At 33.3% G+C, this 13,140-nt stretch overlaps 1 protein-coding gene across 4 annotated transcripts in view; it reads right to left on the reverse strand.

The window, feature by feature from the left end:
* The window catches only part of IBTK (inhibitor of Bruton tyrosine kinase), a 90,511-nt gene that overhangs the window by 46,060 nt on the left and 31,311 nt on the right, over nucleotides 1–13,140 (reverse strand). For 2 of the 4 annotated variants that reach the window (XM_049652904.1, XM_049652901.1), the window contains exons 10-16: nucleotides 11,136–11,313; nucleotides 7,918–8,092; nucleotides 6,093–6,692; nucleotides 4,799–4,885; nucleotides 3,673–3,755; nucleotides 3,550–3,587; nucleotides 3,000–3,096 (exon numbers count right to left, since the gene is read on the reverse strand). In XM_049652904.1, coding sequence (XP_049508861.1) covers nucleotides 3,000–3,096; nucleotides 3,550–3,587; nucleotides 3,673–3,755; nucleotides 4,799–4,885; nucleotides 6,093–6,692; nucleotides 7,918–8,092; nucleotides 11,136–11,313 — 1,258 coding nt within the window. Of the gene's footprint in view, nucleotides 1–2,999; nucleotides 3,097–3,549; nucleotides 3,588–3,672; nucleotides 3,756–4,798; nucleotides 4,886–6,092; nucleotides 6,693–7,917; nucleotides 8,096–11,135; nucleotides 11,314–13,140 lie in introns of all 4 variants that reach the window. The other 2 variants (XM_049652903.1, XM_049652900.1) reach the window with 1 other exon arrangement.

A 13,140-nucleotide genomic window follows, 5' to 3' on the forward strand; every position in this document is an offset into this window, starting at 1 on the left:
AGGATGGTTCAATACATGCAAATCAACAAATGTGATACTATCGTAACAAAGAGGAATAAAAATCAGGGCAAACTGATTTTCAGTCAGTTAAGCGTCTAACTCTTGATTTCTGCTCAGGTCAGGATTTCACAATTCATGAGTTCAAGCCCCTCATCAGGCTCTGCACTGAAAGCACAGAGCCTGCTTGAGATTTTCTCTTTCCCTCTCTCTCTGTCCCCACCCCCCATCATTCTTATTTTCTCAAATACATAAACTTAAAAAACAAAAGAATAAAAATATGATCATTGCAGTACATGCAGTAAGTGCAGAAGACAAAATTCAACACCCATTCATGATAAAAACTCTCAACAAATTAGGTAGAGAAGGAAGATACCTCAACATAATAAAGACCATCTGTGACAAATCCACAGTTTAATATCATACTCAACAGTAAAAATCTGAAAGCTGTTTGTCTAAGCTCAGGAACAAGACAAGGACCCCCACTCTTGCCACTCCTATTCAACATAGTACTGGAATTCTTAGCAAGAGTAATGAAGCAAGAAAATGAAATAAACATCATCCAAATTGAAAAGGAAGAAGTAAACTGTCTCTGCAGGTAACAAGATCTTATATCTGGAGAACCCTAAATACACCATCAAAAATCTATTAGAAGTAACAAAAAGGGGCACCCGGGTGGCTCAGTTGGCTAAGGATTCCACTTGGTTCCAGCTCTGGTCATGATCTCACAGTTTGTGAGTTCGAGCCCCAAGTCAAGCTCTGCACTGACAGTGTGGAGCCTGCTTGGGATTCCCTCCCCCACACCCAACTTTCTCCCTCCCTGCATCTCTCAAAATAAATATAGAAACTTTAAAAAAAAAGAATGAACAAATTGAGTAAAAACTGCAACATAAAAATCAGTTGCTTTTCTATGTACAATGAACTATCCAAAAAAGTATTAATAATCCCTTTCACAATTATATCAAAAAGAATAAAACACTTAGGAATAAACTTAACCAAGGAGATAAAAGATCTGTATTCTGGGGCACCTGGGTGACTTAATCATTTAAACATCCAACTCTTAATTTCAGCTTAGGTCATGATCCCAAAGTTTGTGAGTTTGAGCCCTAAGTCAGACTCTGCAATGGCAATGGAGAGCATCTGCTTGGGATTCTCTCTCCCTCCACCACTTGTGCACATTCTCCTTCTCAAAGTAAATAAGTAAACTTAAAAAAAGAAAAAGATCTGTACTCTGAAAACTATAAAACACTGATGAAAGGAATTAAAGATAACAATAAATGGAAAGATATCCCATGTTCATGGATTGAAAGAATACTGTTAAAATGTCCACTCAACCCAAAACAATCTACAGATTCAATAAAATCCTATTAAAATTCCAATAGCATTTTGCACAAAACAGAAAAAGCAAACCTAAAATTTATATGGAACCACAAAAACCCTGAATGACAGAGTAATCTTGAGAAAGATGAACAAGGCTGGAGGCATCACACTTCCTAACTTCAAATTATGTTGCAAAGCTACAGTAATCAAATACAGTGGAACACAACACGGAGCCCAGAAATAAACGCTCATTTTACAGTCAATTAATCCTCAACAAGGGTATCAAGAATACAAAATGGGAAAAGGGTAGTCTTTTCAATAAAGGGTTCTAGGAAAACTGAATGAGCAAATGCAAGAGAATTAAGCTGGATCCGTACCATATAAAAAAATTAACTCAAAATGGATTAAAGATTAAACCTAACACCTGAAACTGTAAAACTCGTAGGAGAAAACAGGGAAAAAGATCCTAGTCTTGTAAATGATATTTTGGATATGACATCAAAACCACACACAATAAAAGCAAAATAAGCAAGTGAAATTACACGAAACTACAAAGCTTCTACAAAGCAATGTTGAAAACAATCAACAAAATGAAAGGCAACCTTCAGAAAGGGGAGAAAATATTTGCAAACCATATCTGATAAGGGATTAATATCCAAAATATATATATAAGAAACTCCTACAACTCAACAGCAAAAAAAAAAAAAAAACAAAAACAAACCCACAAATAAACTCAGCTAAAAAATGGACAAAAGAGCTAAATAGATATTTCTCCAAAAAACACATACAAATGGCCAGCAAGTACATGAAAGGTGTTCAATGTGAATAATTATCAGAAAAATGCAAATAAAAAGTATAAAAAGTGAGAGGTGCCCTTACACCTGTTAGAATGGCCATTATCAATAAAACAAAAGATAACAAGTGCTGGCAAGGATGTAGAGAAAAGGGAACACTTGTGTGCACTACTAGCAGGAATGTAAAATGATATAGCCACTGTGGAAAACAGTATGGAGGTTCCTCAAAAAATTAAAATATAACCGCCATATGATACAGCAATCCCACTTCTGGGTATTTAGCCAAAAGAATTGAAATCAGAATCTTGAAGACATTATCATGTTCACTGCAGCATAAGTAATAACAGTAAGGATATAGAAATAGCCTAAATGTTCACTGATGGATGAATGGATTTAAAAAAATGTGGTATATACATACAGCTGAACACTCCATCACACCTATGACCAAAAATACTTTGTAACTAAAACATCAGTGTATTGCTTGACAAAGTATATAAACATAATCTCTTCATAAATTTTGATTCAATTCTTCGTCTAGTTCTTTTCCCTCAGATATATTATCACAAGGGGGAAAACAAACAAGAAAAAACTTTGTAAAGTGTTTGTCAAAACCATATTCCATATCATCAGTTCCTCATCTCAATCATGTAAGTAGTAGGGTATGAAACTGTTCAATCTAATCTCAACCATTATATATAATTCTTATAGAACTCATTTTCACAGAGGTAATGAAAATTTTCTTTATCCACTCCTTTACTATTAGTAATCATCCCTATTGCTTATTCTAAATTAAGCCTCTGTTGATGGCTTATTTCAATTAAAGATTCATGTTGATTTTGCCATTATTCAATTATATCTTAAACATCTAAAATGTCCTCTTATGAATACCTTTTATAACCACAGCTTCATCAGTATAGAGGTAGTCCAAAATAACTTTCAGTATGTCAGAATGTATTGGCATTTCCAGAGCTGTACAAGTGGAAGCCTAAATAAAGTAAAATAATTAATTTTAAACTACAAAAAACTACATTCTGACTGGTACAGAAAATTCTGAACAGGAATCACATCAAATGCAAAAAAAAAAAAACAAAAAAAACATTTATAAAACACAAAGCTAAAATGACATACGTTTAAAATGCCTTATAGCATGGAGTAGCAAGAAAAATTGAAACAAAAACCAAATACACTGGTATTCCAAATACACGTCTAAATAATAAAAGGGAAATTTTGATTTAAGAAGCCTTTCTGCAATAAGTTTTAATTCTAAATGCTGCTATTTTCCAGCAGGCTTCAGCATAAATCAAGTTTAATACAAAAATAAAATTAAGTTAAAATATCAGGCTCCCATTTTAAATTTCTTTAGTATATTATACTAAACATATAGAATATATTTTAAAAAGTATGATTACCAGCCATGTGTTTTCAACTTAAATCTTACCTCAATCCATGAGCTACTCAGCATACTATGAAAATATTCTGAGAAAAGAAAAAGTACAAGCTATTAGAACAGTAAAACAATACTAAAACCAACAAATCAGGAACTAATAAAAAGTATATTTACCAAGTCTGGCACAAAGAACACACTTATGACAAGGAAATTCCTTTCCATCCACTGATTTCATGGTCACATCACATAGAAATGAACTGAAAAAAAATTTTTTTTAATTGAAGCAAGAGTGATTTCTTTACATATTTAGCAAGTAGAAAATTTATTATAGGATTTGGCTTAACTTGATTTTGTCTTAATTAAAGATAGCAGACAACAAACAAGTTGAGGGCATACATACAAATAAAGTACTTCATCTCCTTCCACTGGAGGAAAGATAAAAAGGGCCTTATAATAAAGAATATTTAAAGGGAACTGAATACAGATAAATATTCAAGAACAGACTTCTAATTTTCCTTTTTCGGTACAGGCCAGACCAAGTTTTAATAGTATAATAGTAAGTGACATCATGATCAAAGGTCTTTAAGTCAGTTCCTTTTACAACCTATTCTTTGCTAAGCACAATCTAGATATCTCCATAGTTTCTTTCTCCAGAACTTTTCACCTACAAAGTAAAAATACCTAAAAACAAAAACTTTTTTTTTTAATATGTATGTATTTTGGGGAGAGCGCAGGTAGGGGAGGGGTGCGGGAGGGAAACAGAGGATCCAAAGTGAGCTGACAGACTGACAGGAGCGAGCCTGATGTGGGGCTCAAAGTCAGGAACTGCAAGATCACGACCTGAGCGGAAGTCGGACGCTTAACCAAGCAAGCTACCCACATGCCTCACAAAAACTTTTTAATAAATTATATTCTAAATATTTTTTATTATTAAAAAACTTATACTAAAGGAAATAATCATCATAATGATGCAGAGGCATAATTAGTTTGGTTTTAGGGTAACACTATTTCCTACCTATTGAAAAATACAAAACTTGGGCCAAGAAAAAATAAAAATTTTTTTCATTTATAATGAAAAAACTGTTAAAAAACTGTTAAAAAACTGTTTAAATGTCTTACTGAGAAGTTAATATTTTATCCACTTACCTTAACAGTTCTCCAATATTTCTAGAAATGAAGACTAGTAAAGGTAAGGTATCTATTCACATATTTTGTTTCATATGTCAGTAAGAAGAGCTCTGTTTTCATAGTTAGGTTCAAAATCTAGAGATGAAAAGTTTGTCTTCATTTCCTAACTTACCATTTTTTCTGATTTAGCTTTGATTTGTTACCAGTTTTCTTCTCAATAACATTAATTTTTCCATTTTCAAATCTGACTCCATCTAACCTGTCAAAGAGTAGATAAAAATTAAGTTGATGGACCAAAACGAAAATCCAGCAAATTACAGTACCTTACATCTGAACCTAATTATATAATTTATATCACCTAGAAAAGTATCTCAACAAACCCTACTCTGTGATAAAAAAAAAAGTACCATATATTCTCCTTCCAATTTTAGTTCAATTCAAAGTACAGTTGACTTGTGAACAATGCTGGGGTTAGAGTCACCACCAGCACTCCCTCCAAGGAGGTGATATCTGCATATAACTTTGACTCCCCAGAAACTTAATGACTAAGAGCCTACTGTTGACTGGAAGTGTTCCCAGTATCAAAGAGTAGATCTGTTTGTATGTCTGTGGTTTGTATGTTATATTCATATACATATTATATTCTTGCAATAATGTGGAAAAAAGAAAATGTTAAGAAAAACATAAGAGAAAATACATTTACAGTACTATACTGCATTTATCACAAAAAATCTGAATACAAGTGGATCTGCACAGGTCAAACCCATGTTTCTCAAGGGTCAACTGTATATTAAATATCATCACTGACAAAAAATATATCAAAATCATACCACAAAGCCCATTAGTGTTTTTATATAGGAAACAAGATATACACTGTTCCTCTGCTCCTACCCCACACATAAGGTTATACTTTCACAAGCAATATACATACTTTAAGAAAAACAAGAATTCCAAAGAATCTGGCTTATATGACAAATACTGTCTTAGGCATTTTACACATGCTATATAACAAAACTACATGAGATCACAATTATCCACCCCCCCCCCCCCATTTTCTTTACTGAGAAACTGAAGTTCAAAGAAACTAAGAAATCTTGGCTCCAGCCAGTCATAGTAAAGAGGCACATATAGGTATTTCTAGTTCAAAAGATAGTTCTCTTTCCAGCATACCACACTGCCTACCATTCCAGATCCCTGTTATACAAACACCATAGAGAGTTCAAACCGACTAACAGCCTCCTCATCCTTTAATGTTTTAATCCTCATCCTTTAATGTTTTAATCCAGTGAGTCCTGCAGAGATAGCTTTAGAAGAAAGGAAAGAAGGAACATATCCATGTACCTCCCTCTAAAAAGGAGGGTTGGGGAGAGAGTTGGGGGAGGGGAGAAGAGGAGTAGACAAGAAAAAGAATTTCTAAAAGAAGGACATAATGAGGTTCAAGAATAGATATTAAGGAGAGGCCATACCTACTACTCAAATTACTGAAACCAAATTTCTTTGCAACATTTTGCAACATTCTTACAGGATCATCTTCCCCAATACTTTTCCCTTTATTGGAAGATTTAGGTTTGCTTTTCTGCTTTTCACTAACTATGTGAGCTTGACTACTTCTGTAAACTTCAAATGCTGACTTCTGATTATCTTCATGGCAATTCATTTTATTTGAATGAGAATTCAGAGCGCCCTGATATTCTTCTGGTTTTTTGTTTAAGTTTATTCTTGGTGTGAAGCCATGAAGTAAAAAGTCACAAGTATCTGTGTATATAAATTGTAAAAGGTACTCAAACAAGTCAGGATGAACCTTCTCTATCACAAAGAGATGGCATCCTGCAGAATCTTCATCTTTCCGGTAAACATCTGCAAAGTCTAAAGTAGTCCCATCTGAAAGAAACAATTTTTGAAAAAAGTCAGAATGCACTGCCAAAATATATTTATGTGCAGGGAAGATTCTATTGCCAACTTGAAATGTCACATCATGTATGTTGTCCGTTTCATCTGTTTCCCTTAACAGTTTGCCAAACTCTTCAAAAAAGGATGATGAAGATACAGCTGGAATTTCATAAAGGCTAGAAATGAAACAAAAAATCATTTTTACTTTCAAGAAAATGAAAAAAAAAAAAAAAAGCATCCCTAGCCTTTTCTCCTTTTAAAGTACAATTTCTTTTTTAGTTACAAACTTACAAGACTTTATATCTGGTATTTCCTAAAATATAAGCATACTGCACAGTCTTAGATACTATATTACTCTTTAAAATGTTTCTATTCCTTTTTCTATTTTTCTCCTAAACTAAAATGACAAGATTTAAATTTTCCTTTAAAAGCAGCGTTTTCTATTTCTATAGGGAAACACTAGGCTATAAATCCAAATGACCACTTCATAGAAATTTTCTAAGTGACTGTAACACAAAGAACTATAAAACTAAAAACATCCAAAAAAGGGTACAGTTCTCAACCTTTTCTTTTGTATCCTTTTATTCTTTATCCTTTTAAGTGAAGAAAACCAAATATACAAAGAAATGAGCAAATACTTCAGGTATGATCCCAGAATAGGTCAGAAACTCAGGAAGTAAAGATAAACACACACACAGACAATCACTCCACAACACTGATTGTTTCAATACTGTAAGACTGTTATCACACCTTCCCAATCCACATTCCACCCTTCCAGGTAGGGGAAACATCCTCCCAGTTTGTCCTGGATTGAGGGGTTTTCCAGGAGATGAGACTTTTGGTGCTTTAAATGGGACAGACCTGGGCAAACCAGGTTGGATGGTCACCCTGCTTCTAGGATTTCTTCCCAACAGTACCCTATAAATATTTATTAAATATTTAATATTTATCTTAACCTGTCATCTCTCTACCAATGTGACTTAGGAAAGATTTGCACTGAGAGTCACACTACCCTACAGATGACTATATACTACCTCTTCTTTTATTAATTTTCATATTCAAGGGTTAGATATTTTTTCAAACTACATAACAAATATTTACATTTCTCAGAATCTGGGAACCTAGAGTACATCTTAAGTACTACAATATAAATAAATATTGTGCATGTACATATGTATCTTCAGTATTTTCAATAAATATCAGTTTACAAACGAAAAGAAACTCTCATCATTTCCTATAACAAATTCCACCTTTGAGTTATCCAGCTAATATGATTTTATGTCTAAAGTCTCTTCAAGTCTTGGCAAAAGCAGTTCAATTAAATTTGTTCCAGCAGCTACTGAAAACAAAAGAAAGGGATTATTTCTTCTAAAAAATGAAATTTAATATATACAAGTGTACCTTGTTTTAGGATCTGACTGCAGGATTGCAAAGTTGCATCCACTTGGATCTGTGCTGACACTAACAGCTCTATGGGCAAAAGTAAGTTTCTCAAGTCGAATTCTTTCATACACACTATTTATATCAGAGACACAAGACACATCTGATGAGGAATTATGAAGATTTGATAAAATCTCTGCTAAAAAGAAAAATAAATAAACTTTCATTAATGGAGGCTTTATTGAAGCTATTAAAATGGCTTAAGAGTAAAGAAAATAGAAAAACAACTAGAATATGGAAATATCTTTCATATAGAAGTCAGTCCTCTTGAAGAACTATATCCTCCTTCTCTTCAACACAATTTGTACCCTATGTACAGGTATTAAACAGGAAATTTTGGTGAGTCCATTCTCAATTATCCACAATTTCATCCCTTTCAGCAAAAACATCCTCCACACTGCAACCAAAGTTATCTTTCTAAAAAACAAATCTAGTGTTATACTGGCTTCTAAAATTCCTCAGCTTGCATTAAAAATATGTAAATTTAGCATCCTCATAATTTGTATGCTTGTTTGTTCCTCCACTTCCTTCTCCATTCTTCCATTTATTCAGCAAATATCTGAGTGACTACACTGTGCTCCTGTGATACAGTGATCATCAGTCTATCCCTTGTGATACAGTAGTGATGTTAGGCATGTCCCTACCATCTTGGAGTACACAATGTAGCAGAGAAGACAGATGTTTAAACAAATGATTGTATCATTACAAGTCAGATCAAGGCTATGAAAGAAAAGTATGAAATCTGCATGCAAAGAAATGACTCCAGCTGCAATATGATGAATGTTGGAAGTAATTAAAAATAAAAACAAAGAGATCATTTAGGAAATGACTTTAATAAGAATCCAGAAAAAAATAAATGATAACACTGAAGTTACTGTAGCAATGAAACTCGAGACAAGTGGAAAGATTTCAGAAATACTTGAGACTGAAGTGAAAAAACTTGGTGACAGATTGGATACAGGGATGGGTGGGGGGGAGGGGGATGTGAGGTGTCAAAGATAACCATTTAGTTGGAAAGAAAACATTGCAAAACAGATGTGGGAGCAGAGATCATGAATTCAGTTTTAGACCACTAAATATGGCTAAGATACAATTCCAAGGACTTCCTACATTTACAAGTCAAAACCTGCATTTTGGTTACTCTCTCAAATCCACTCTATTTCAGTCTTAGAGGGCTTTCCTAATCTTACTCTGATACTCAAGTTATTTCAGTTTCTGTGCTCTCAAAAAACCTAACATAAATATATTAGTATTTTTAAACTGTAAATATTTATATACATGTCTACTATCCCTACAAACTTACAAGTGTCTGAGAACAGGGGCCCATCTTACATATGTTTTGTATCATTAAAGCATAGTCCTATATCTGGCATATAGCAAATATACTTTAAATGTTTACAGACTTGCATAATCTATAAAGAAATAAAAGAAATACAACAAATCATTAATCACCCCACTGTGGCTTTATGATTTCGAAGAATGTTTGTAATTGAGTATAAATGTGCTCTATATATGTTTTAGCATACAGTAACTGATTTATTTATTCAACGGATAGCTTAATAAGGGACTACTATCTGTCAGAAAATATGCTGAATGCTAAGGATACAGTAAAGCAGTTAAGGTCCTTGCCATCTTAACAGTCTGATAGGAAAAAAGCATTAAAAAAATTAGTCACAAAGATAAATACATGAAAACAAATAAAAATGAACTGCATCATGAAAATACAAAGGGAATATGAGAAATGAAATCGGGTACCCTCAATTTAGATTATGGGATCTGTGAAAACATTTCTGACATATAAATTAAGCTGAGATGTGAAAAATTAGAAAAAGCCCTGGGACTACTGAACAAAACTGAAAATCTGAAGGTCAATGTGACTCGAGAGTGGTAAATGAAAGGGAGAGAAATCAAGATGATTTCAGAGACACAGACAAAGGTCAGAGCAAGGGCTGTAGAGGCCATGTTTAGCAAGTGCAGAAACCATTAAAGAGTTTTTAAAAACACAGGAATATTAGAATCAGATCTTAAAAGATCGCTCTGATAATCAGTTAAGAACAGATAAAAAGAAACAAGAGTACAAATAAGGCAACATATTTTTTTGCAGTTGTCCATGTGACATGGGCTATGGTGGGGCCAATGAACTGTGAAGAAGTAAATGTATTCTAGTTTCTCCAGAAGAAAAATCAACAGAGAATAATTATAATGAAAGAAAAAAGTTGCTAACCTAAGTTAAAAAACAATGCAAGTAATCCAAACATTTATAAATTTATAATCAGAAAATATTAAGAATGAACTATATAATGAAAAGCTTCTATTTTCAATGGTGGCATCTTAAAGCTATCCTTTATATTCATCAAGGAATGAAATAAAACATCTCTATCTAGCAGCTGTTTAATATAACTACCTTTTCTTTTTAAAATTCTCAATAAATATGAAAACTTTATTCTTCCCATAATTTTCCCTTAAGTTATGAAATGTACTGTTTAAAAACTTTAACTGTATATATACATGTAAAAACAAAAGTACAAGCCACTCAATTCTCAACGTAGGGAGGAAGAGTAAAAATGGAGCTTGGAAGATGGTTCAAATGCATCTGAGGGGCACCCGGGTGGCTCTGTCGGTTAAGCATCTGACTTTAACTCAGGTCATGGTCTCGCGGTTCGTGGGTTGGAGCCCCACATTGGGCTCTGTGCTGACTGCTCAGAGCCTGGAGCCTGCTTCGGATTCTGTGTCTCCCTCTCTCTGCCCCTCCCCAACTAATGTTTTGTCTCTTGCTCTCTCTCAAAAATAAACAAACATTAAAAATTTTTTAAAAAAAGAAAAAAAAAAAAAAAAAGCATCTGGGAAGTTTTTTTTTTTTTTTTTTTTTTAACTTTACACTTCCCGACCCCTTGAGCCAAGACTAGCAACAGTGTTATGTTCTATTAACAGTAGTGATCTTCTATTACTGATAGGAAGGAGCCGTGACCTCAAGATCTACTGAGACAGATGAAAGGTTGAAAACTCGATTTAAGTGGACTGAATTCACTCTGCTTACCTGCACACACACAAACCACAATCAAAAGAGGAGACCTAAGGGTAAAACCTAATAATACTTGTCAAACCTAATGATAAATACTTGCAAAATTAAAAAGTTAACTGAAAGGTACTTTATGTGCTACTCACGTATATGAACTGACCTTTCTTTTCAGAATTCTTTCTTTTTTCTTCAAACCACTTCCCTTTAAATCCTTCTCCATCCTGTGTGACAAATAAAATGTCTTTTCTATTTAAAGCAATATCAGAAATGAACACCTGGCGTGGATAGGCCCATCGACACTGCTTCAGGGAACTGCTGACTGATCTCCAGCAAAATACCTAAAACCAAATTACATTGGAATATAAATATATTCCCATACAGCATTTGAACAACCAAAAACTGAAATCAGGAAAGAGTATCTATAAAATAAAAGTTCTAATTAATGTTTCAATGTTCATTCTTCTATGGAAAAAAGATACTATAAAAATCTATTTTTAAAGAACTGTGTCTTTCAGAAAAAAGTATATCAAACAAATACGAAGCATTAAAAATATTTCAAAGACACTCCTCTTAAGAAGAAGCAATCTTCAGTATTACTTGTTTTTGGCAAACAGATTTGCTACAATGATAAAGAAAAAATTATGAAAGCTAAATCTGAGATATCAGACTTGTGCAGTACCATCTATTTGCAAGAATGAAAATCACCCTATGAAAACCCAAACTTTAACTCTCAAAAAAAAGATGTATGAATAACCCAATTATAAAACTAAAACAAAATCTTAGAGATAGAAAACTCATAATACAGTTATGGCTTCCAAGTGGTTCTGCAAATCTTAGTGTTCCTGAGAAATGGCTTAGACGCTGATGCTCAGGGATGGAGAAAATAATGAGAGGTGGGGTGCTGAGTTTCACAATCCAGCTTTATCCAGAGCAGCAACTCTTGTCTGCTTTATATATTTGCATTCCAAGAAAGATCTCATTTGAAAAATTAATACTGCTTATTTTAGAAGTTCAATCCCCTCATAATTAAAAAAACTAAAAATGGTTATCTGCCAAGGTCACTCAAATTTACATAAAAAAGACTATACTGATTGATTCCTTCAGAGCTTGGTTTTCATAGTAAGATTCTAATTTTGCAGAAAGTAAAAATCCAGAGGTATAAACTAGATCCATATTAATATAAATGAAACATATCCTAGAGTCAAATGTTTTTTGTACTATTTTGTGTAATCCCATGCCTCTGCTTCCATTAGTACAAATTAGAACTCTAATTCTAATATACTTCCCTATGTTAAAATGATCAACTATAGGTTTATATCTGTTCAGTACCAGTAGGTGGAGCTTTATGATTAATTCTTCAATTTCAAAAATGTCAAATTTTATAGCACTATGTAAACCTCAGAAAATATTCTCATTGTATGTTTCTACTTCATTAACAAAAAGCAATCTGTGTTTTTCTAGCCACAGTGTAAAATTCTTTATGTTACTAATGTATACTTTTAATTTAACAATTTCATTAGAGAAATGTACTGACATATTTGAACAGGGAACTAAAATTAGAACTCTACTTAAATGGAGAGAGATTAGAGAGTCATCATATAGTGATCTAGAAATACATTATCTTTTATATATGACAGTTACAGCCTCTGAAAATATACATACGTGTATATTTGTTTAAAACTAAATCTGGAGAAGGGCAACTAGGCGACTCAGTCAGTTAAGTGTCTGACTCTTGGTTTCAGCTCAGGTTATGATCTCACGGTTTGTGAGTTCGAGCCCAACATCAGGCTCTGCACTGATGGTATGGAGCCTGCTTGGAATTCTCTCTCTCCCCCCCTTCTCTCTCTGCCCCTCCCCTGCTCACTCTCTCTCAAATAAACTTAAAAAAAAAAAAACAAAAAACACTAAATAGGGGGAAAACTTTCTAATTATGCACCAAATTTTTATTACTACCTGTTTAGCTATTACTTTTTTTAAAGAGTAGTTACATATATCATATCTATTCAACTTGATATCTTTATCAGTACTCAGTATACATATCAAATAATCCATCAAAATCCCGTATTTCCATTTTAAGCGCAGTAAATGAAATCTGGAGCTACAGTTTTAACTAATGTTTCACAGGGCAGCTTTGTTAATGTCCTCAAACTTTCCCCGAAGTACCA

This window comes from Panthera uncia (assembly GCF_023721935.1).
Source record: "Panthera uncia isolate 11264 chromosome B2 unlocalized genomic scaffold, Puncia_PCG_1.0 HiC_scaffold_24, whole genome shotgun sequence".
In the NCBI taxonomy this organism is placed as follows: Eukaryota; Metazoa; Chordata; class Mammalia; order Carnivora; family Felidae; genus Panthera; species Panthera uncia.